Source organism: Mobula hypostoma, chromosome 15 (assembly GCF_963921235.1).
Source record: "Mobula hypostoma chromosome 15, sMobHyp1.1, whole genome shotgun sequence".
Classification (NCBI taxonomy): domain Eukaryota; kingdom Metazoa; phylum Chordata; class Chondrichthyes; order Myliobatiformes; family Myliobatidae; genus Mobula; species Mobula hypostoma.
Window position 1 is genome coordinate 38,879,096 of NC_086111.1, and position 26,117 is coordinate 38,905,212.

Genomic DNA, 26,117 nt, shown 5'->3' on the forward strand with positions numbered 1-26,117 from the left:
CGCTTTAAGAGTTTGCAATGTTCCTTCATCTGTCTGACCTTCATCAGTGATTTAAGTTTGTCAAGATTAGTGATGCTGAGAAATCAGGACATCAGTGCAAAATGACTGTGAAATGAGGAAAGTGAATGTGCTATGCAAATGACAGGAGGAATCAGTGAGGGTGGTGGCATAGATGTGATAAAATAGAATGCATGTCTTAAATGTAGAAATACTGAAATAATGTTTCCATGGCATAAAGCTGAATAAGTTTGTTTGCTGGATCTCTGTTTCTGGCATTGTTATTCAATACCTATCTAAATCCTTTCACTGGCACTAACCTATTTTTAGGAAAACAAAATCCCCAAGGATGATATAAAGCTATGGCTCAGTTTACACTTTCATGTATCTACCTTTGTGTGATCAATGGAAGTTTGCATCCTTGGGTGAAATAAATGTAAACCAGATGGTATTCAGAAATCTTGTGCAAATTTTAAGCCATTTATCTGTAAAATAATAAAATGACATTTAAAATAATTTCACCAGGTAGCACATGTATTTTAATCAGGGTTTACAAAAATACTTTTCAGCTGATAAAACATTAAATGTGTTACTACTGTTGGCTGGTTGGCACTGCATTGCAATTTGTATTCAATATCCCCAGTATTTCAACAGAATGTAATGATTGATTTCAATAGCTGAATTTCATTCTACAAACATAGAAAATTTATAGGATTGTCATTAAGTGTGTTTGAAAATAACCATGCAACCTTGTTTGAGATAGACTGTCATTTTAATGTCAACTTCATTATCAGAACAAGACATCATCCTTCAGACACAATGTACAGGTTACTCAGTTTTAGTTTTGGAAGGATGTCCATGTTAACAGTTGCAAATGTGAAATGCTATCAAGTTCATCACTGTAACTGTTTGTCACTGAAATGTCAGTTAAAAAATCTGCTACAACTATGTCAGCAATATAAAAAGATCTGCAGCATTCATAGTTTAGATCGGCAATTGAGATCACAGTGGATGCTGCTTTAAGGAAATGACAGATCTTCTGTAGGGACAAGCTATAGCAATTCAGATCTGTATTATTGATAGTAGTATTTGTCCTTCTTATTTACATTTATAGTCGCAAATTAGCATACAGCGTTCTTAAAGTTGATTTCAAATTTTAAGTACTCTGAAGTAAGCTAAATTGCTAAGATAATCATTATGAGATGTAATGTTATTCGGTTCAATTCTTAACCAACTTCTAAGCCAAGAACTAAGAATAAAAGATATAGAACATTGATGTAATGATCAAAATATGTAATATTTTAACATTTGATCTCTGTTCCTAAACAGGTTAAAATGCAGCGTACCAATTCCAATTAAGCTTGAATTCTGTTATGTTATTGTTTTTGAACTACATTAGCAAAGTCAGCATTTAACTCAAATCTACTTTGTGACAGTCATCACAAATAATTGTAGAACTTTGGAAATGTTCTATCCCTTATTTTCATGTGTTATGTCTTTAGGTACCAGTATCAGTGGCTATGATGACACCTCAAGTGATAACTCCCCAGCAAATGCAACAGATTTTGCAGCAACAAGTATTGACTCCTCAGCAACTCCAAGCCTTGCTTCAGCAGCAACAGGCTATCATGCTGCAGCAGGTAACCACCATGATCACCTGTTAAATCAAATGTCCAAAATGCTACCAAAGACAGCTCAGTCAAAAGTGAAAAGAATTCATTAACTGAGTTTAAAATTAGACAGAAATATACAACTCAGATTCTTTCCTGATTAAATTATTAGTAAGGTTACATGTGCAGTTAAGTTTCACCTCTGGAGTGAACCCTACCTCAGTATTTTTTTCCCCTTGCTTTTTGCACTACTTAATTTAATTTTATTATTTATATTGTAATATATAGTTTTTATTATTATGTATTGCAATGTACTGCTGCCACAAGACAACAAATTGCGCGACATATGCCAATGATACTAAACCTGATTCTTGAGATATTGATGGAGCGTCCCTAATGATTGAAGATGTCCTCCTCAATGGGCTAGAATTGTTGGATCTAGTCTGTCTGTGATTTCCTTATTTCTACAAACATCAGTGCATTATCGATGATATAGGTCTCGGTAAAGGAGAAAATACATTTTGCATTTACAGTTCCGCCGTCTTCATTGATTTGTGCAATTGTTTGCCTTTGTAACATTGCCTGTCTCCATCCATATTTCAGCCCATTCATGCCAATGTCATATCTAGACTTAGTTATTGCACAGTTTGTATCAAGCTCAGTTCATTTAAAGCACTGCCATCCATCATATCCCATCCTGCGCCTATTCATACTCATCCACCACCTGTTTACTTGATGTCTTACCTGCTCACTGCCAATATTTCCATCAGTTTTAAAATTTCATCTTTGTTTCCTGGAGTCATACAGAACCAAAACAGGCCATTTGGCCCACTGACTCCATGTTCGTCATCAAATAACGACGTACATTTACCCTACACTAATCCCATTTTATTTTCCCCACATTCCCATCAACTCCTCCTAGAATCTACCACTAACATAGGCATAGGGTAATTTACAGTGGCCAATTAACCTATCAACCCTTACATCTCTGGGATGTGGAAGAAAATGGAGCACCCATGGGAAACGGGGAAGATATTCAAAATGCACACAGAGAGCACAGGAGGTCAGTATTAATTCTTGGTCACTGGAGCTCTGGGCAGCAGCTCTATCATTTGTCATTGATCCCTTTAGGCTTGTTTATGACCTCGCTTTTTCTACCAGTCCTTATCTACATCCCAACATTTTATATTACTCCAATATGAATCCCAGCAACATCCCTCCCCTTTTTTTATACGTTAGATTCCTTCTCACTTACCAAGATTAGGACTGCCCAAATCTTCATTGCTTTTTCAAGGTCTGTTATTGGGTTGAACGGTGCTTGACATGCCGCACTGTACAAACTTGGTGCTATGGCACATGCCAATCTCAGGGGCAGAATACCCTCCAAGGGACAAGTCAAAAGTATTTGAACCTCTTCTAATCGTCTGATAGTTAGAGATGTCGTAAAACTAATCGAATAGATTGAAATAATAAATAATAAAATAGTTAAGAACCTTGAAATACCAATATAACATTTAAACATTGAAAATGAAGTAATTGCCAGCCTGTTCAAAAGTATGGCACCATCCACTATAGGCCAGTCAAAGTCAAAGTCTGTCCCGAGCCTTGTGGCCCATCAGGCTGGTGCTTATGCCGGTTTCTGTGGCGTGAAGTGACTGAGAGCACGAGACTTCCCCCCCCGCCCCCCCCAGATAGGATGCCAGTCTATCGTGAGGTTAACCCCCAGCATTTGCCAGTACCCATTTTCAGCTGGGTGGACTGGAGCAGTGTGTGGTTAAGTGCCTTGCTCAAAGACACAACATGCTGCCTTGCCCAAGACTCGAATCCACAACCTTCTGATCATGAGCCCAATGCTCTAACCACTTGGTCACATGCCACACCTATATGTTAGCCTTCCCTGTAAAACCTGATGGTCAGACACATGGTGGCTAGATCAGTGACACAGGAGTTTGTGCTGCTGCCTTGCATCTCTAGTAGAGACTCCTGTTCAATTCTAGCAAACAGTTTACACATTCTCTCCATGCTTATGTGTGTTTTTCCTCTTGAGTGCTCCAGTTTCCTCCCACACCTCAAAGACCTTCTAGTAAGTTAATTGGCTACTAAAAATCACCCGTAGTGGTAGTTAATACTAAAAAAAATCAAAAATTTTGATGAGCATGTGTGAGAGTGAATAAGTTGCAGAGATAACAGGATGGCTGGAATGAACCAAATGGCCTCCTGTGTCATTATAAATTGGTTAAAGACATTCATCTCCTCTCTCTCGCATAGTGCTCCCCCACTGTATCAGTGGTGAATCGCCAGTGTGCTGTAGACATGAACTGGAAATATTTTACCTTTCCTTTTGTGGCAAAACAGGAGTCAGATTTGGCAGCTCTTGGCCTTCAGGTCATGTTGGGCTCCCACATTTGGCTGAGCATTCTCAGCGTACAAGACAAACTGAGCCACAAATGACTGACAGCTGGCAGTCCCCTGTTGACTGTTGGTTGTCAGTCAACCTTGATTTGCCCTCTATCTCCATCTTTGGCAAGTTGTCTCTGCTGTCTCTATTCATTTTGTGAAGCTCATTAAATTTTCTTGTGACAAAACTTAATCCAAATGCGGGTTTCTGAAGCAAAATATTGCAGCAGAATATTGGCCCAGTTTCATGATTGTGGGTATATGCCTGGAAAGTTGGGATTTCCACCTAGTAGAGAGCTGTTCCTCTAATTTTAGCCTAATTTTTAAACCCTGGGTTATTTATATATAGGAGTCATTTTCCCATGACTCTGATGTGGAATCAAGACAGACTGGGTGTATGTACTTACGGGGGCATGAGGCAGAGAAACTCGAAATATTATTTAAATAAAATTTGGAAACTATTTTGGGAGCTGCATGCAGCTTAAATCTATGTATGACTCACAAACCCAAGTGCCAAAAACACCTCAAGGCCCAATTCTCTGAATTTTAAATGCTAGCCATCAATGTTTATAAAATACTTTTACTCTCCAGTAGTAACTGTACAAAGGCGTAGTTACATTGATAAATTTAGTTTCCACATTGTTGTGCACCTTAGATCAGTCAAAAAATTACTGGAGTAAAAGGGGGAAAACCTTAAATTATTTGTTTTGAAATTGAGTTCCCTTTCTGGTACACTAAATGTGCTGCATTTGTGTGAACTTCCTCTTGAATTATCTAAACAAGTGACGTAAAATGAACAAAAATGTATTGAAAATTGTTCTGTAACATTGGCACTGTTATTGAGCATAAATAATTGTTGCTCCTATCAGTGGATGCAGAGTGTGGTCAGACCATAAAGAACAGACCAGGTACAAGAAATATTCGTATGAAAGTGAGAGAAAGCACAAAAGAAGGGAAAAGCTGCAATCTCCAATGTGTGTAGCAAACATTCTCCATTGCAGTCCAAAGCCTTGATTGAGACCTGTCTCAATGTTGGCTTTGCAGTTCTGTAAAGTATGAGCTGATCAGCTGGTAGCCATCAGAGCACCCTACGTTAAGATACACAAAAGAAATTCTGCAGTCATTGAGGAACGCATATTGATGCTTTTGCATAAATGTTGTACAATGGGAATTGAGCTTGGCAACTCCATTGGGTTGAATATGGATTATCACCTGGAGACACTTATTCTCAGCTCCTTGCCTATCCTCAACAGGGTTGACTGCTCAAGGAAGGTCACAAATTGCACATAAAATGCACCAGTTTGTTATGGTAATTGTGGAAATGGCTGCTGACGAAATGGCATAATGACGTCAATAGCTGTGCAACTGAAGTTGAGGAAATGTCGGTCACGCACTGGTGTATTCAGCACAGAAAAGTCCCAGCCAATTTAACTGAAAAATTTCGCTAGCCTGATCTAACCTGGTGATGATTTGAGTAAAAAGATTCAATTTCCACACACACTTATTGGATAATATTATACAATTCAGCCTACATCAACAATTAATAAACCTAAAGTTTGTACTGATTCAGACATTTTGCTGGACCTGATGAGTTTTTATACACCTGACTAATTTATAAGGTTAAGTCATAGACCATCATGCTACTACTTTGTAAGAGTCTTGCATTTGGTGGTTTTCTGTATGGTAGATTTTTTTTCTTTGACTTTTTCCTGCAGTTTTGCAATTATTCCACGAATAAAAACAATAGTAGATTTTCAGGATCTTCATGCATGAAACACCAATCTTCATAATAGGGCAGTTTTTATCAATACTTTAATTAAAAGCAGCTAAAACATTGATGGTTGATTTGACTATGGTACAAATTTTGTTTGCATTTGTAACGAAGTTGATATTGCAGCATGGTATTTAAGAAAATGCTGGCTATAACAATGCTCCAAGCAATAGACAAGGAAGTTTTCATCCTTATTGAGCTCATACCCACAATACAAAGTGTCTACATATTACTTGCATAATTAATTTTATTCCTGTACTGCGGAAGTTATATCAGACCTGAAGCTGAATCAAAGGCTGAGCTCTGCCGTTTACTTGGATAGATCTGAGCTTCACAATGGTGATATTGTAAACCAGGTCTTCTGAGGATTGAATTCATGCCACCATGTTTTAAAGTGTAGCATATTGTAATAGACTCAAAAAGATCTCTCCACTTGTACTCAGCAAATCCCCTCAACATTAAATACAGACAATCATCCTGACTGCCCTGCTGAGAACATGTAGCATCTTTGATATTAGCTCCAGTAATCAACGTTTGAACCAGAACACTTTTTTTTAGTGAGGTTACTGTAGGATAAGGTAGCTTTTATCTTCCTGGGTATCCATCGTCCCCAACCAATAATAAATAAGATAAATAAATACAGCCAAAAATCCCCTATACAGATATTGTGAATATTCTTTGCTTAACTGTTCTTGCGCATTTTTGGTACTATTTGTGTCATTTCTCCACCATTTTGATCAAGGTGAAGATTAGACTGTGCCAGTGCCAGTTCATAAATTTGGACTAAAGATAGTAAAGTGCTTTCAGTCTTGTTTATTAGCAATGCTTCATTGTGGCACTGCACGTGTTCTGTTCAATTTAAACATCTGAGTTAGTGAATCCACTGCTATGAGATGAATCGGCCTCAATGTAATCCTCTTCCTTTCATGATACAGTACATTGGTTTACCAGCGTGTCATGCCATAAAGCTACTTATATAATACATTTATGTATCATTCCACATTCAAGCTGTTCATTAAGTATTTACTGTAATAATTAGACAAACATTCTAAATAGGCCCATAATTTTGAACATTACTCTGGAGAACCTTGTTAGGCCCAATTAGTATACAAATTAGCAATTGCATGAAATTGTACTAAATATTACAAATGATCTTGTGTTCTATTAGAAAGGGCTTTGGCATCACCAGATTAAGATTTTGTATTCAGCCTATGAACGCAATTGACTTTAAAAGTAAGCTGATTGTCAACATATATTGTGCAATGTTTTCTTTTACAAGCTTCATTTCTGCAGTGATCAATACTACATGTCCCAAAGCCTTTTGCACGTTATGGGAAGCTTCAGTCCCTCTCCCAGACCGATAGCCCATTTTGAAAAAATGTTTTCCTTGTTGCTGCATGACTTGGAAATGTGTTAGAGTGAATGAATTTAGGCTTCGCTGATCAAAAGATTAGTTATGGCTAGAATTAACTCCTGCTTGAGCAAGTACGTGGGCACACAGCAATTTGCTTACCTCCATAACTGGTCCGTTGCAGATACAATTTCACTGACTTTCCATTCTATATTGGAAGATCTAGATAACAGTAAAACATACATCAGGCTGCTGTTGATTAATTACGACTCAGCATTCAACACCATCATCCCCTCAGAATTGGTCAGTAAGTTTCAAATCCTAGACCTCTGTACCTCGTTCTGCAACTGGATCTTCGACATCCTTATCAGAACACTACAGTCATTGGAGATCAGAAATAACATCTCATCACCGACAGTCAGCACTGATATACCACTAAGTTGTGTGATTAGCCTGCCGCTCTATTCTCTTCACTCATGACTGGACAGAGTGGATGTGGCAAAGTTGTTTCCCATGATGGGGGAGTCTAGTACGAGAGGGCATGACTTAAGGATTGAAGGGCGCCCATTCAGAACAGAAATGCAAAGAAATTTTTTCAGTCAGAGGGTGGTGAATCTATGGAATTTATTGCCATGGGCAGCTGTGGAGGCCAAGTCATTGGGTGTATTTAAGGCAGAGATTGATAGGTATCTGAGTAGCCAGGGCATCAAAGGTTATGGTGAGAAGGTGGGGGAGCAGGACTAAATGGGAGAATGGATCAGCTCATGATAAAATGGCGAAGCAGACTAGATGGGCCGAATGGCCGACCTGCTCCTTTGTCTTATGGTCTTATGGACTGCATGGCTAAGCCTGTCTCAAACCCATCTGTAAATTTGCTGATGACACCACTGTTGTTGGGAGGATTTCAGATGGTGACAAGGAGGCATACAGGAGTGTGATAGACTGGCTGGTTGAGTGGTGTTGCAACAACCCCCTCCCACTAAACTTCAGCAAGCCCAAGGAGTTGATTGTTTACATAAGAAGGGAGAAGTCAGGAGAACACACTCTTTCATGAGGAAATCCGCAGATGCTGGAAATTCAAGCAACGCACACAAAATGCTGGTGGAACGCAGCAGGCCAGGCAGCATCTATGGGAAGAAGTACAGTCGATGTTTCAGATCGAGACCCCAACACACTCTTTAAGGGGTTAGCAGTAGGAAGTGTAAACAGCTTCAAGTTCCTAGGCTTAGAGTATCTATCCTGGTTGGAATGCAATGATGTAATCACTAAGAAGGCATGCCAGTTGCTCTGTTTCATTAGGAGTTTGAGGAGAATTGGTTTGTCACCAAAGGTAAACGCAAATTTCTACAGACGTATGGTGGACAGCATTCTCAATTTATGAAAAAAACTATACATAAGCAGACAAAGACTGGCAAATGACCAATGTACAAAAGAAGACAAACTGTGCAAATAAAAAGTCGTGCTGAGAACATGAGTTGTAAAGAGTCCTTAAAAGTGAGTCTGTAGGTTGTAGAATCAGCTTAGAGTAGTGGTGAATAAAGACATTAACGTGGGTTCAGGTGCCTGATAATTGAAGGTAATAACTGTTCCTGAGCCTGGTGATGTGGGACCTAAGGCTTCTAATGTTGATAGTGAGAACAGGGCATAACCTGGGATGGAGAGGGTTTTTGATGATGAATGCTATTTTGTTGCAGCATTCCATATAAATATATTTAATGTTGAGGAGAGTTTTGCCTGTGATCCACCATTTTCTTGGCATAGTTAATTCAAAGTTCAAATGAAAATATGTTATCAGAGTACACACACGTGTCACCACTTACAACCCTGAGATTCTTTTTCTGGGGCATATTTAGCAAATCTGTAGAACAGTAACTGTAAACAGGATCAATGATCAACAAACTGCACAAATGCAATTATAAATAAATAGCAATAAATAACAAGAATGAAATAACAAGATAAAGAGTCCTTAAAGTGTGACCATCAGTTGTGGGAACACCAGAAGAAGAGTGAATGTAGTTATCCCCTTTTGTTCAGGAGCCTGATGGTTGAGGGATAGTAACTGTTTATGAACTTGGTGCTGCAAGCCCTGAAGCACTTGTACTTTTTACCTGATGGCAGCAGCAAGAAAAGAGGATGGCCTGGGTGGTGAGGATCTTCGATGATGGATGCTGCTTTTCTACAGCAAAGTTTCACGTGGATGTGCTCAGTGGTTGGGAGGGTTTTACCCATGATATAATGGGATGAATCCACTACCTTTTGTATGACTTGCTGCACAAAGGCATTGGTGTTCCCACACCAGGCCATAATGCAGCCAGTCAGCACATTTTTCATACCAGTTATGAACCTATATGAATCTATACAAGTTTAGTTTTGTAGACGTACCGAACCTGCACTAACTTCTAAGGAAGTATAGGTGCTGCTGTGCCTCTGTAATGACAATAACGAAGAGGTGCTAGAACAGATCTTCTGATATGTTAATGCCAAATAACTTCAAGCCACTGAACTTCACCACCACTGTTCCCCTAATGAGGAGTGGCTCATGGTCCTCTGGCTTCCTCCTCCTAACGTCGATAAACAGCTCTTTGTCTTTGCTGACATCAAGAGAGAGGTTGTTGTTGTTGTGAAACAACTCAACTAAATTTTCAATCTCCCTTCTATATGCTTTCTGGCTGGTTGCATCACAGTCTGGTATAGAACCTCAAATTAACTGGATCCTAAAATGCTGTAGAACTTTGTAGACTCAGCCAGCTCGATCACGGACACAAGCCCTCTTCACCATCGAAGACAGCTTCAGGACCTCACAATCAGGGACATGTCCTGTTCTCATTACTGCCATTGGGGATGAGGTATATGAGTCTGAAGACCCACACTCGACAACTTAGGAACAATGTCTTCCCCTCTGCCATCAGATTTCTGAATAGTCCATGAACCCATGAACTTCATTATTCCTTTTTTGCAATATTTATTTATTTTGTAATTTATAGCAAATTTGATGCCTTGTAATGCTGCCAGAAAACAACAATGTTCAAGACTTATGTCAGTGAAAATAAATGTAATTCTGAAAAGTGACTTAACATCACTGCAAAAATGGAGCTTTTGTCAACTGCAGATTTTAATTGAATTTGTTTTTTCTCATTGAGACAGCTCCTGAAATAACGCAACTAATTCTGGCGCTCTGCCCTTGTGCTCGATATATTAGAGGAGGTTGACTGCTCTTGCTTACGGATCACTTTTGAGTGACCTGTTTGGAAAATTGCTAATAATTACTCCCTTGAATTATTACATTGACTGGTCTGTGAATAACCATGTATTCTCAGCAAGGACATTTTTTTGGCTTTCTTCATACAGACAAAGGTCACATCTTGCCATATTTTAATTACCTAGTGTGGAAAATGGCATGTTTTCATCAGTTCATTTTAAAAATTAGTTTTGAAATGGTAATACTAAGAATAGTTCATACACTGAGGGATTTATTGGCACGCTTCAATCCAAAAGGTCGGGTAAGTGTTGATAAGAGGATGTGCCTGCGTATCTCTTTTCACATTGGAAGTTGATGTCATGGTGGGGAAAATGTTTTTGAATGTTTATTTTTTTCTAATTTTTTTGTTTTTCACAACAGCAACAGCTTCAGGAATTTTATAAGAAACAGCAGGAACAGTTGCATCTTCAACTTCTACAGCAACAACATGCTGGGAAATCAGCTAAAGAGGTATGTATGTCCCTATATTTATATATACATATTGATAAATAATAAAAGGTAATTAAAATGGAAATGGCAGAGAGAGGAGAGATATGTGATTGTGAGATATGCCTGTAGTGAAGGCTTTCCAGTAGTTTCTCAGCTTTGTTTCCTTTCTGTATTCTAATTCAGAGAGGCTCACTCATCAGCTGCAGTTCAGTGTGCATTAATGACTTGGGGATGCAGTCTTCACGATGGACAAAGGAATGATTATTGCGTTGTCATAAGATAGACAAATTTCAGTTTTTCCTTTGAGATGCACATTTCAGAGCATATAAGGCAAATACTAAAATCTTACATTCTGAATATAGTCTTTAAAGTCACAATACTCTAATTAATGAACCGTGGGCTTCAGTTTGGACAAGTTGTAGTTTGATGCACTCATAAATCAACATGACAGATCTACAGCTCATGCCTATGCAGGACTTGTCACTGAGTCACCTCAGATGTAAACATGATAGGAAAAAAAGAGTCTGAAAGAGATGAAATTGATCAACAGAATTGGTAGAAAACCAACTTTTGAAGCGCATTATGCATGATTGCAGGATATGAGTAACCTCATGAGATTTTCTCCTTCTGGTGATTTTTTTTAAATAGAATTTCTAACAGCCATCAAAAGTGGAATAGGAATTACTTAGCTTTTCTCCTGTGGTTTACAAGCCATAACCCCCTGTTGTTACTTTATATAGCTTTCTTTTAAAAGGCATCAAAGGTTTTTTTTAATCCTTACCACTCTATTTGAAGCCTAGCAATAAAAGCTTCTGTCATTATCAAATGTTAGGCATTGTGTTTTTCTTGATTATGTCATATTGTGTTAACCTATAATTTGATCTGCTGAGTTAGCAGCATGGAGTACAGTTATGTTTTGTTGGAGCACACTGTCGTGAAATATTCACGTGGGCTGTATTCTCCATTCATCAAAGCTGTTCTATGTGCTTAAAGTGTAATTGTAGATCTGAAGGGTTACTCCTGCAACCATAATCAAGAATCTGCACAACTGACAATTTACATAACACTAATGGGGAGTAACCTCGGGAAGGAAAGTAGACCCTTGACAAGTATTTGAGGGAGGGAAGTGAGGTACAAGTTTATCCGGATATTTCAGTATTTTGACACTAATTATTGACCTGACAACAGAGCTGTGCAGGGACCTTTTTGGTATGCATTCAATTGTAAGAAGTAAACAAACCTCGTTGTATCCTGTGTTTGATAACTGGGTGGGGAGTACAGTTTGGCAGCATGCTTGGTACTTCAAATTTTTTTCTCTAACAATGGGTCTTGTACATTTTACATCCTGACTTCTCATTTATAAAATACTGATTTGAATTTTCCTATCCACAAGAATATAGTGTTAAAATGGAACAGCACACAACAGTGAATCCAGATAAATACCACATTGAAGTGAACAGTTTGGCTAATGGCACATAATCTAAAATACAATACATGGGCTGAAAGATATTTAACTGCTGTAGCTAATACTTTAATTTACATTCCATAATTATTAGCATAGTCTAGATAACATCATCATGGTTTGTTATAAATTATGGTAAATATCTGAATGGTAGATAATTTCCTTCCATTTATTGTAGTTACAGCACAGTATTATCTTTGCATCAATCAGATAATTATTGCAGGAAATCTGTATAAAAGTTTTGTCTGTATAGTAGCCAACATTGTAACTTTATTCTTGCGCACTTGCTTTGCTGCCCCTTCCCTTCCCCTCTTCTTCCCACTGTCAACAACTGATGGTGTTGGAGGCAGTGGGGGAAATTGCTGCTTAGTTGTTAATTGACAGAAAGTAATATTATAGTTGTAGATAAGAGGAAAAAATTATGCTATTGTCTCCTTATTTCTCTACAGGCAGATGATATTGATGTATCATGGTGTTATTTCTAACCATCCGTTGTGTTCTGCCCTGGGGGGAACCCAGGTGAGGTATTAGTGTCTGGAAAGTGGACAGTAGCTGTTTTGGGGCACAATCCAATTCAGCTTATGTTACACATGCTTCGTGGGGGTAGCAGGAAAATGCAACAGAAATTGGGCAGTGGGGTTTATTAAAATGCTTGCATTAAACTCCATACTCATCTCCACGTCCAACTTTTTAGCTGGTGAAAGTTACTCAAAATCAGCCAATTAAGACACTGGCTTCAGACAAGTCTAGAAACAGGAAGGTACATTTGAGACTTACCATTTTCGTTGGTCTGGTGGAGTAAGTGGCTAAGTATTTCTAAATGACATCAATTTTTCATTGGTGGCTTCCAACCATCCCATTTAAGAACCAAAGCTCGACAGCCTCACCACCATAGACTGTACTGGACTTGGGGTGGGTGGGGGGGGAGGCAGCAGCTTCATTGCTCAGACATGAATATCTTTGTAAAATACTAGTCTTCTATTTAGTTGTGCTTGAATCCAGTTTTTGAGATAGAGACAAAAGTACCACATCCAAACCAATGGTCATTCATCCATCTGAAGCAAGCACATCTTTCCTCCACCAGTGTTTAGAAACAGTATCAGAAAGTAATCCAGGTTTTGTATCAGGAAAGGTACTTGAATTTTTTAGCGTTTGACCCAGGTTTGATTATGTCATCATGGAGCTGTAGAAGGCCTTCCATTAAATATGAAATCTTATTTTAATATAAAGCATAATTGATTGGGGAAAAAACTGAAACTGAAACCATGTCTTTGTATCAGTCAGTATCCCTGGTATCTTTCCTTATCTATTTAAGTTAAGGAGTAGCGTTTAACTAGAGATTGAAATACCTTGGTTCTCCATGTGATTGCAAGGGTCATGCATGGAGAAGCCCTGGCATGTACAGTCACATTCAATGATGTGTAAGATATATCTGGTTGACACTTCATAAGAGACGGGTTACACTTGAACCACAGGGGGGACCAATATCCTTTCAGGGAGGTTTGTTAGTGCTATTGGGGAGGCTTTAAACTAGATTTGCAGAGGGATGAGAACCAGAGTGCCAGAGCTGACAGTGTGGCTGGGGTGAAAATAAATGATGTTGAAAGTTTAAGCAAATCCGCTGATAGAAAGGTTGTGAGTGGTGGTAAAAATCTTCTGAGGTGTATATATTTCAATGCTAGGAGTATTGCGGGGAAGGCGGATGAGTTGAGGGCGTGGATTGACACGTGGAATTATGATGTTGTAGCAATTAGTGAAACTTGGCTACAGGAGGGGCAGGACTGGCAGCTTAATATTCCAGGGTTCTGATGTTTCAGATGTGATCGAGGCAGAGGAATGAAAGGTGGGGGAGTAGCATTGCTTGTTAGGGAAAATATTACAGCAGTGCTCAGGCAGGACAGATTAGAGGGCTTGTCTACTGAGTCCTTATGGGTGGAGCTGAGAAACAGGAAAGGTATGGCCACATTAGTGGGATTGTATTACAGACCACCCGATAGTCAACGAGACTTGGAAGAGCAAATCTGCAGAGGGATAGCAGGCAACTGCAGGAAACATAAAGTTGTGGTGGTAGGGGATTTTAATTTTCCATACATTGATTGGAACTCCCAAACTGTTAGGGGTCTAGATGGTTTAGAGTTTGTAAAATGTGTTCAGGAAAGTTTTCTAAATCAGTATATAGAGGGACCAACTAGAGGGGATGCAATATTGGATCTCCTGTTAGGAAACGAATTAGGGCAAGTGACAGAAGTCTGTGTAGGGGAGCACTTTGGTTCCAGTGATCATAACACCATTAGTTTCAATTTGATCATGGACAAGGATAGATCTGGTCCTAAGGTTGAGGTTCTGAACTGGAAGAAGGCCAAATTTGAAGAAATGAGAAAGGATCTAAAAAGCGTGGATTGGGACAGGTTGTTCTCTGGCAGAGATGTGATTGGTAGGTGGGAAGCCTTCAAAGGGAAAATTTTGAGAGTGCAGAGTTTGTATGTTCCTGTCAGGATTAAAGGCAAATTGAATAGGAATAAGGAACCTTGGTTCTCAAGGGATATTGCACTCTGATAAAGAAGAAGAGGGAGTTGTATGAAATGTATAGGAAACAGGGGGTAAATCAGGTGCTTGAGGAGTATAAGAAGTGCAAGAAAATACTTAAGAAAGAAATCAGGAGGGCAAAAAGAAGACATGAGGTTGCCTTGGCAGTCAAAGTGAAGGATAATCCAAAGAGCTTTTACAAGTATATTAAGAGCAAAAGGATTGTAAGGGATAAAATTGGTCCTCTTGAAGATCAGAGTGGTCGGCTTTGTGCGGAACCAAAGGAAATGGGGGAGATCTTAAATAGGTTTTTTGCGTCTGTATTTACTATGGAAGCTGGCATGAAATCTATAGAATTGAGGGAATCAAGTAGTGAGACCATGGAAACTGTACATATTGAAAAGGAAGAGGTGCTTGCTGTCTTGAGGAAAATTAAAGTGGATAAATCCCCGGGACCTGACAGAGTGTTCCCTCGGACCTTGAAGGAGACTAATGTTGAAATTGCGGGGGCCCTGGGGGAAATATTTAAAATGTCGCTGTCTACGGGTGAAGTGCTGGAGGATTGGAGAGTGGCTCATGTTGTTCCGTTGTTTAAAAAAGGATCGAAAAGTAATCCGGGAAATTATAGGCCGGTGAGTTTAACGTCAGTAGTAGGTAAGTTATTGGAGGGAGTACTAAGAGACAGAATCTACAAACATTTGGATAGACAGGGGCTTATTAGGGAAAGTCAACATGGCTTTGTGCGTGGCAGGTCATGTTTGACCAATCTGTTGGAGTTTTTCGAGGAGGTTACCAGGAAAGTGGATGAAGGGAAGGCAGTGGATATTGTCTACATGGACTTCAGTAAGGCCTTTGACAAGGTCCCGCATGGGAGGTTAGTTAGGAAAATTCAGTCGCTAGGTATACATGGAGAGGTGGTAAATTGGATTAGACATTGGCTCGATGGAAGAAGCCAGAGAGTGGTGGTAGAGAATTGCTTCTCTGAGTGGAGGCCTGTGACTAGTGGTGTGCCACAGGGATCAGTGCTGGGTCCATTGTTATTTGTCATCTATATCAATGATCTGGATGATAATGTGGTAAATTGGATCAGCAAGTTTGCTGATGATACAAAGATTGGAGGTGTAGTAGACAGTGAGGAAGGTTTTCAGAGCCTGCAGAGGGACTTGGACCAGCTGGAAAAATGGGCTGAAAAATGGCAGATGGAGTTTAATACTGACAAGTGTGAGGTATTGCACGTTGGAAGGACAAACCAACATAGAACATACAGGGTTAATGGTAAGGCACTGAGGAGTGCAGTGGAACAGAGGGATCTGGGAATACAAATACAAAATTCCCTAAAAGTGTCGTCACAGGTAGATAGGGTCGTAAAGAGAGCTTTTGGTACATTGGCCTTTATTAATCAAAGTATTGAGTATAAGAGCTGGAATGTTATGATGAGGTTGTATAAGGCATTGGTGAGGCCGAATCTGGAGTAGTGTGTTCAGTTTTGGTCACCAAATTACAGGAAGGATATAAATAAGGTTGAAAGAGTGCAGAGAAGGTTTACAAGGATGTTGCCGGGACTTGAGAAACTCAGTTACAGAGAAAGGTTGAATAGGTTGGGACTTTATTCCCTGGAGTGTAGAAGAATGAGGGGAGATTTGATAGAGGTATATAAAATTATGATGGGTATAGATAGAGTGAATGCAAGCAGGCTTTTTCCACTGAGGCAAGGGGAGAAAAAAACCAGAGGACATGGGTTAAGGGTGAGGGGGGAAAAGTTTAAAGGGAACATTAAGGGGGGCTTCTTCACACAGAGAGTGGTGGGAGTATGGAATGAGCTGCCAGACGAGGTGGTAAATGCGGGTTCTTTTTTAACATTTAAGAATAAATTGGACAGATACATGGATGGGAGGTGTATGGAGGGATATGGTCCGTGTGCAGGTCAGTGGGACTAGGCAGAAAATGGTTCGGCACAGCCAAGAAGGGCCGAAGGGCCTGTTTCTGTGCTGTAGTTTCTATGGTTCTATGGTTCTCCAGTTACACACACTTAGCTTACATTACTTGCAGAAGCAGGCCTTTGCAGCACCTCTAAAGCCTTTCTCGTTGTAACTTATATAACCATATAACAATTACAGCACGGAAACAGGCCATCTCAGCCATTCTAGTCCGTGCCAAACTCTTACTCTCACCTAGTCCCACCGACCTGCACTCAGCCCATAACCCTCCATTCCTTTCCTGTCCATATATCTATCCAATTTAGCTTTAAACGATAACATCGAACCTGCCTCAACCATTTCTGCTGGAAGCTCGTTCCACACAGCTACTACTCTCTAAGTAAAGAAGTTCCCCCTCATGTTACCCCTAAACTTTTGCCCTTTAACTCTCAATTCATGTCCTCTTGTTTGAATCTCCCCCACTCTCAATGAAAAAAGCCTATCCACGTCAACTCTATCTATCCCCCTCATCATTTTAAATACCTCTATTAAGTCCCCCCTCAACCTTCTACATTCCAAAGAATAAAGGCCCAACTTGTTCAACCTTTCTCTGTAACTTAGGAGATGAAACCCAGGTAACATTCTAGTAAATCTTCTCTGTACTCTCTCTATTTTGTTGACATCTTTCCTATAATTTGGTGACCAAAACTGTACACAATACTGCAAATTTGGCCTCACCAATGCCTTGTACAATTTCAACATTACATCCCAACTCCTATACTCAATGCTCCGATTTATGAAGGCCAGCATACCAAAGGCTTTCTTCACCACCCTATCCACATGAGATTCCACCTTCTGGGAACTATGCACCATTATTCCTGGATCCCTCTGTTCTACTGCATTCTTCAATGCCCTCCCATTTGCCATGCATGTCCTATTTTGATTAGTCCTACCAAAATGTAACACCTCACATTTTTCAGCATTAAACTCCATCTGCCATCTTTCAGCCCACTCTTCTAAATGGCCTAAATCTCTCTGCAAGCTTTGAAAACCTACTTCATTATCCACAACTCCACATATCATCTGCATACTTACTGATCCAATTTACCACCCCATATAGGGAGCCTGACTGCCCAGACCAGCATAGCAGGTAGATCCCCTTAAGTGATTATTTATTTGTGTATGCTTGGGGTATACTGTGCCCCTTACTATACCCCAAAGTCAGGACTCTTACCGTGAGACTCATATGCAACTATTTTCTACTTACACAATCCCTTCTGCCCCAACTTTAGATTATGTTCCCAAACTCAACTACTGACTGCCTCACGATGACTCAATCCAACCAACCTTGCCCTCCAACTGCTAATAAATGCACCCAATTAAACTAGCTCCACTCCACCCAAACTGCCACGTACAAATAAACACTTTGTATATCCTCATTTTCAGCTACCGATTGTATGGCCGACTTGACTCCTCTCTCCCTTTCTCACGCTGTACTATGCAGCTGATCCTTCCTCCTTGGCAATCGTAGTGAAGTCAAATCTTGAATCCCCCACCTTCACCACCACAACAACTCACCCAGAATTTCCTTGCTAATGCTATTGCATCTCCACTGGTGCTGATCCCAGCCCCAGTTTAATTTGTCTTTCTGTATGCAAGGTCAATTTGTATTATATGATTTTTTAGTAACAGACCACAATCAAAGTGCCTTTAGATTTAGATCCTCTGTTTAACAGTTAATGCTTTTTGAAATAAAAGCACAAATGCTGGAAATACTCAGCAGGTCAGGCAGGATCTATAGAAAAAGAAACATAATTAACCTTTCAAGTCACAACGTTACCTGACCTGTTCAGTATGCCCAGTTTTTTCAGGGTTTATTTTTTACATAGTTCCAGCATCAGCAGTCTTTTGTTTTTAACCAATTCAGCCTTGCTGATCCAAAAAAAAACCCAAAACTGTTCCCTGTTTAATTACATGGAATGGGACATAAATTTTACTTGCAAAGACAATTAGGTGTTGCGCCCATCAACAAACCCATAACTGTGTTTCCCACAGCAAATAAAGTTGAGTGGGAGTGTAAGTGCAAAGTGTAATCCTTAAATTTGCGGAGTTTGTAGTTAACTCATTTAGGGTGAATGGTAGATCTGATCTCATTACTGCTTGCTTCAATTGTTCGTATGATTTGTGTCCCCCCCCCCCCCGACTTTTCTTGCACAACGGGTGTTAGTCTTTTATTTTTTTAATTGTTTTTTTTGGGTTTCTTGCTTTATGGTTACCTGTAAGCAAACAAACCTTAAGGTTGTACAATTTATACATTCTTTGATAATAAATGTACTTTAATCTTTGATTCTTTGTGGCCCCGGTACAGAAATGTTTTATTTCAAATAAAACAGAAACTGCATTCCTTTATAAACTAAACAAGCTGAGAACTGTCAATTTTCCAACATTTAATTAGAGATTTTAAAGGAAATTTGCAACACATTATTATGTCCCTAAACTGTCACCAATTCAGTGATGATAATAACTTAATCAGCAGCTTTAATTTCTTGCCGTTGAGAGTAGGAAGATGAGAGTGTTGATGAATCTAGTTATGTCTGTTTTTTATTCTTGCTTTGACTCAGTACCCAGAACTTTAGTTGTAGAATGTGGTCAAAAAGATAAAAGCTTCAGCAAATATTCTACTGATCGATCAGTAGATCACAATGGAATTTGCATGAGTTTATATTTAGTAGCTGATCATGTATCATATACACCACACATATAATTGTTGAGAAAACTATTTTTGGCATATGAGATGAACAATTTTTCGTGGGTGTAATTTTCAGTAATCTTGATGTAATTAATAGTTTTTACCAAATCTGTTTCCTGTTAAATTGTTTAATAATCTTGCTATGTTGTCACAAATTCCATTATTCATGAATGTGTTCCTTCATACTATTTATCACTTCCTAAAAGTTTTTAATGACTGTACTGTTTCTTATAGCATAGAACAAAGCCATTTGGAGTATTGAATGCACAGCAGACAAGGAAGAGCTACTCAGTCTATTCCCATATTGATGATCCCATTGCCTTTAGGTTTTAGTGTATGAAATGTTAATCTTGGAACTTTTCTTAATGTATTTTGGGTATATGCCTACACCTTTGTTTCACTCACTGGGTCCCCTGCGCACCCCTCTCTTCGGCTGAGAATCTTATTCAGCAATTTCCCTTTAATTCCTCTATTTTCTCAAGTTGGCTCTCTCTAGCTAATTACCTTTCTAAGAGAAATAGCTCTTTCCTACTCATTTTATCTATGTCTCTTATTATTTTGTAAACCTCAGTTAAATTTCTCATAATGTGCTTACCGCTGATTGCAACTTACACTAGGTGAAACTTAGACTCACCATAAATACTGGTAATTTGAGTAAGGGAAATCATTGAAGTAGGACGAGAGGCACTAAAAGAAATATGCAAACTTAAATTAACAATAAATTAATGATTCTTTAACCTCTAATAAACTTAAAACTTCAAAGTGAGGCAATGTTTACAACATGTGGAGGAATACAATCAGGGAAACAAATTAACAAGCGTATCAAAAATGAGAACAGTCAAGAAATAAAAGATTTTTCAGATCCTGCCTACAATTCCTGAGTCACGTGACAATTTAAGCACAATTCGTGTCTTGGTGGCCCTTGTTTGGAGGAAGTGCCTCCGGCTGACAAGGCTGAATTTTCAGATTTCTAAGGATGAGTCACTCTGTGAAGTAAGTGTGTGTGTGTGTGTGTGTGTGTGTGTGTGACAGACACTGACAATTTCCTGGATTGTATGGTACAGGAGGTGACCATTCTTCAGCCATAGTCAAGAGGGCAGGAAAAGCGCAAGCTTTCAAGATGTGTGCCATTCTCCAATCAATATTTATTATTACAGATAAGTAGAGATGATGATGACCTGAAGAAGTGTAGGCATCAATTTGGTGACATGGGGCAAATGATTGTAAAGTAGTGAACAGCAAAGTGTAGGAACATACTGGTCACAGGGGTTTCACCCGTTTTGGAGCACACACGTTTTAAGCAAACTGCGAATATGAGTCTGCATGGTGTGCTGTGTTAAACTTCTAACCTGTGAAGCTAATTCGAAACAACAGGATAATGTATTCTGAGTGGGAGAAGGGAAGGAGCCAGGAGTTGTGGTATACTTTTGTAAAATCAGTGTGGAGGGGGCACTAAGGAAGTTCAATCAGATTTTCAGCCGTTAAGAATAAGGTAAGTAGGACTCAATCTGTGTATTACTCTCTCAGCCATGGAGAGAATAGAAGTAGAAAGGTATGGTAAAACAATGTGTAGCTAAGAAACTGGAATATGTAGGGTGGCTTCAGGTCATTAGGGCATTGCGGTTTTGAGCAGGAAGGATATTTTCAAGAGGAGACACAAGAGATTGCAGATGTTGGAATCTGGCGCTACACACAAAACATTGGAGGAACACAGCAGGTCAGGCAGCATCAGTGAAGGAAGTAGATAGTCTAGAACTTTTACTTGAACTGAAAGAAAGAGAAGAGATAGCCAAGACATTTTCAAGATGGACAGGTTTCACTTTAACAGGAAGTGCACAGAAAGGAAGAACATTCAGAAATTTAGGCAGGAACATTTTCTTGATCAATTAATTTCTGACATCTTGTAAATTGTTACAATTGTGAGAACCAGTTCTGGGGTTGAAGTGGGCCATGTTGCCCATACCCCTGTGGGAGAGCACCAAGTGACAATGATGTTCCAGTCATAAGCTGTAGATCAGTAATGGAGAGAGGCAAGGAAAACCTCAAAGTAGAGCTTCCTGATTGAAAGGAGGGTTCACTTTAATGGGATGAGTAGGAAATTGTCCAGGACAGAGGAACCAAATAATCATCGATAAAACTGGAATATATCAGTTGGTGAAAGGTGAGGAAACCTAAACCAGAACCCTCTGGAAAACAACGGAGATAAAGAAAGTCCTATGAAGCAAGCCCAGTGAGAACCTAGCTTAATACCTTCCATTCTTCCCATTCCCATTATATTTTGATGTTTCAGTCCATGGCCTCCTCTTATTGTCGCAATGGGGCCACACTCGGATTGGAGGAGCAACACCTTGTATTCCGTCTGGGTAGCCTCCAACCTGATGGCACGAACATTGATTTCTAAAACTTCTGGTAATTTCCCCCCCCCCCCCTTCACCATTCCCCATTCCCTTTTCCCTTTCTCATCTTATCTCCGTACCTACCCATCAACTCCCTTTTGGTGCTCCTTCCCCTTTTTTTTTCTTCCATGGCCTTCTGTCCTCTCCTATCAGATTCCTCCTTCGGTATCACTTTCACCAATCAACTTCCCAGCACTTTATTTCACCCCCTTCTCCCCCCCCCACCCCAGTTTCACTTATCACCTTGTGGTTCTTCCTTTCCTGCCCCCACTTTCTTACTCTGGCTCCTCATCTTTCTTCCCAGTCCTGCTGAAGGGTCTCAGCCCATAACATCAACTGTACTCTTTTCCATAGATGCTGCCTGGTCTGCTGAGTTCCTCCAGCATTTTGTTGCTTATTGTATGTGTGTGTTGCTTATTGTATGTAATAAGCTGAGAGAGAAGATAGAAAGGGTGAGCAAATGGAGAATATTGAGAAGAGAATGGAAGTTAACTTAAAGGAGAATTCAAATGTCACCATCAATGTGTGAGTCGAGGTTGAAGGTGAGCTGTGCATAGAAGAAGGTATGGCTGGAAGACTAACTGTGTGCTGTCTATTGTTCTTTACCAATGAAGGGAATGCTTCCATAATCTTAGTGTGAAGGAGAGGTAGTAGAAATGTAGTAGCGGACTGAGTTAAATTGATCAGCAGCAAGTATGATTAAAGCAAAAAAAAAGCTACTGGATCCAGGTGAATTGCAGAAGGGTTTACCATGATCTCTCAATCCTCTGGATATCGTGGTGGTGTCAAAGAGTTAGGAGAAGGTAAATGTAACACCATTCCTTCAAAATGGGCTGAAAGGGTGTGCCAGAAAGTTACAAGTGAGGTAGAGCTGACTAATGGATTGAAGTTACAGGGTAAAGCCTAGCGACTGGTGTTTTATGGGAGGGAATTAATAGTCAGGTGGGTTGGTGAGATTACTGATTGTAGGGGTAGTCCAACTTGAGGTCTAGTCAGTGATGGAGTTGTTGGTCAGGTAGACAAATCTACGGAGAAGGTGGTTTATGATCAAGATCACAAGTTTATAGAGGGAGATTTAGAGGAAGCTACTTATAGGTGTGGAACTGGCTCTGTGGCTTAAGGGAAGGTCAGGTAAGCAAGCTGCCTAATGAAAGCAGATTCTTAGCTCATACTAGTTCATCCTAGACTTGAAGTCAAACTGAAACAGAATATACAAGTATAGACAGCACAGGATGGATATTCAAAAATTAAAAATACTGAGGTCCATGTATACAGATTACGCCACTGAACATCATGTATCAAGAATCCTCCATATATCAGAATCAATGGCATGTGTCGTGAAATTTGTTAATTTATTATTGTACCTGACGTATGGAGGACTTTAAATGAAAATTGTGGACTGTGCAACTGTGCAGTGTTTCCTATTTTCAGTTACCTTAGATTTTCCATAGGAATCTGATTATGTAGCATGCAGACTTGGAGCTACAAAAAGCTTATTTTCTAGAGGTTCTTCCTCTGTCTATTTTTATCCTCCTTTACTGCTGTATTTATAGCCTCTCTCTACCGAAGGCAGGTGAAAAGGCCTTACATGATACCCAACATTCACAAGAAGATCTCCTGTAATAGAATCCACTCTTCCTCTGACTATCCTTTTACTATTAATGCACATTAAAACATTTTCTCTCATCAAAATACAACCTGTCCTGAAGGAATTTTTTGACTTTCATTGTCTGTAGTAAGTACCATCTCCTTTGAATATCAAGTGTCACCTTTAAAATTTGCACAAGGCACAACTTCGTATCAGACAGACCTGAATGATTCTATGCTGAATGAAACAGTGTAATTCTGAACTGAGAAACAGCTCAGTAACAGTTAGCGACAATTTCTATAATGTGAATCATGATGCCTGACAAGCTGAGTGTTTCCAGCATTTTCTGCTTTTATTTCCTGGTGCCTTTATATTTGGACACTGTCAATTTTGCCTTATTTATATATGACTTAATGTGTAATCCTGGAGCTCAGCATCTTATTTAGCTGCACAATTTGTCAACGTAGTGTTCATTGTAAGTTATGGGGGTTCAACTGATTGAACTGTGTGCTTGTGAATTGTACTGATCATGTATTAATGAAGATAACTGCATATCTAACATCTGAAGAATGGGAGGTGTATTCTTAGTTGATATATTTGTTTAGGGCTGATGTGATCCAGCTGGGAAATGTAGGTATCAGGAATGCAACAACACTAGGTGTGTAGGGGTAAAATTGAAAATAAAGTGTTGGTTATAAATCGTGATTGATAGTAGATGAGCAATAGGTGTATAAATCTGAAATCAGTGGCGAATTGGTTGAATAAGGATTTTGAAGCTGCATTCAGCAACATTACCAGTGCTTGCAAGATTATTGAATTTCTTGTTGCACTAGATACGTGGTCTTCGAGTCTGATTCCTGGTATCGATCACCATGCCCTCTGAGTGAATGTCTGAAGGGCCATGTAGTCCTTTGCAAAACATAATATCTTGCACCACCACCAAAATCGCCAGTGTCATATCTGAAAATATTTACATCTCCTCACTTCCATTTTGTGTTATTCTTTAAGGTCTTCTCCAGCTGCTACACCCACAACAGCCCATGCCCACCAGGGTGGCTTTGACAGGTGCTAAATAGTAATAAAATCAAGTCATCTGTTGAAGTTTTGAAATTGTGGACACAAAGTAATTGTACATCACAATACTTATTGCTTTTTTTAGGGTATCCGTTTAGTCTCAAATTCACTGAGAAAAGGTTGCACGATTACAATCACTTGGAAAGGGTAGGAGGAACTGATTATCAAGGATAGATCTCTGCTGAACAATGAGGGCAGTGCCACATTGTTTACATTGACATAAGTAAGGCCTTATACAAGTCCCACATTGAAGACTTAAGAGACTGCAGAAGCATATAATCTGTTGGAGGAACTCAGTGTGTTGAGCAGCATCTGTGGAAGGAAAGGATTTGTCAGTGTTTTGGCTGAATCCTGTATGCTGCAGGACCTACATTTGCAATCACTTGTGTCTTGAGGTTACAGATGCTGGAATCAGCAGCATTATACAGGTGCTGGAGGAACTTGGCAGGTCAGGCAGCATCTGTGGAGGGTAATAACAAGTAGCATTTCAAGTTGATACCCTTCATCTGGATTCAAATGGGAAATTGACTCAAAAGGTTAGGATCCAGGTGAAGTTCGCAAATTGGATTCATTATTCGCTTGACAATAGGAGACTGAGGCTGTAGGTAGAAGGTTATTTTCTGTGATTGGATGCTTATGACAAGAGATACTCTACAGAGATTGAGCCTGAGGTTTTGCTGTTTGTCATGCATATGAATGATATAGATGTTGGAATCAGAATCAGGTTTATTATCACCAGCATGTGCCGTGAATTTGTTAACTTAGCAGCAGCAGTTCAATGCAATACATGATCTAACAGAGCAAAAATAATAATAATAAATAAGTAAATCAATTATATATATATATATATATAGAATAGATTTTTTAAAAACGTGCAAAAACAGAAATACTGTATATTGAAAAGAAAGTGAGATAGTGGCCAAAGATTCAAAGTCCATTTAGGAATCAGATGGCAGAGGGGAAGAAGCTGTTCCTGAATCGCTGAGTGTGTGCCTTCAGGTTTCTGTACCTCCTATCTGATGGTATCAGTGAGAAAAGGGCATGCCCTGGGTGCTGGAGGTCGTTAATAATGGACGCTGCCTTTCTGAGACACCGCTCCCTGAAGATGTCCTGGGTACTTTGTAGGCTAGTACCCAAGATGGAGCTGACTAGATTTACAACCTTCTGCAGCTTCTTTCGATCCTGTGCAGTAGCCCCTCCATACCAGACAGTGATGCAACCTGTCAGAATGCTCTCCACAGTACAACTACAGATGTCTTTGAGTGTATTTGTTGACATGCCAAATCTCTTCAAACTCCTAATAAAGTATAGTCGCTGTCTTGCTTTCTTTATAACTACATCGATAGGTTGGGACGAGGTTAGATCCTCAGAGATCTTGACACCCAGGAACTTGAAGGTGCTCACTCTCTCCACTTCTGATCCCCCGATGAGGATTGGTATGTGTTCCTTCGTCTTACCCTTCCTGAAGTCCATAATCGGCTCTTTCGTCTTACTGACGTTGAGTGCCAGGTTGTTGCTGTGGCACCATTCCACTAGTTGGCATATCTCACTCCTGTATGCCTTCTTGTCACCACCTGAGATTCTACCAACAA

The 26,117-nt window shown here is 39.6% G+C and overlaps 1 protein-coding gene across 12 annotated transcripts in view; it reads left to right on the top strand.

Annotated features, from left to right (window-relative positions):
• Positions 1-26,117, top strand: part of foxp1b (forkhead box P1b) — a 570,970-nt gene that overhangs the window by 442,812 nt on the left and 102,041 nt on the right. For all 12 annotated transcript variants that reach the window (XM_063067913.1, XM_063067910.1, XM_063067911.1 and 9 more), the window contains 2 exons: positions 1,500-1,637; positions 10,746-10,835. In XM_063067913.1, coding sequence (XP_062923983.1) covers positions 1,500-1,637; positions 10,746-10,835 — 228 coding nt within the window. The remainder of the gene's footprint in view (positions 1-1,499; positions 1,638-10,745; positions 10,836-26,117) is intronic.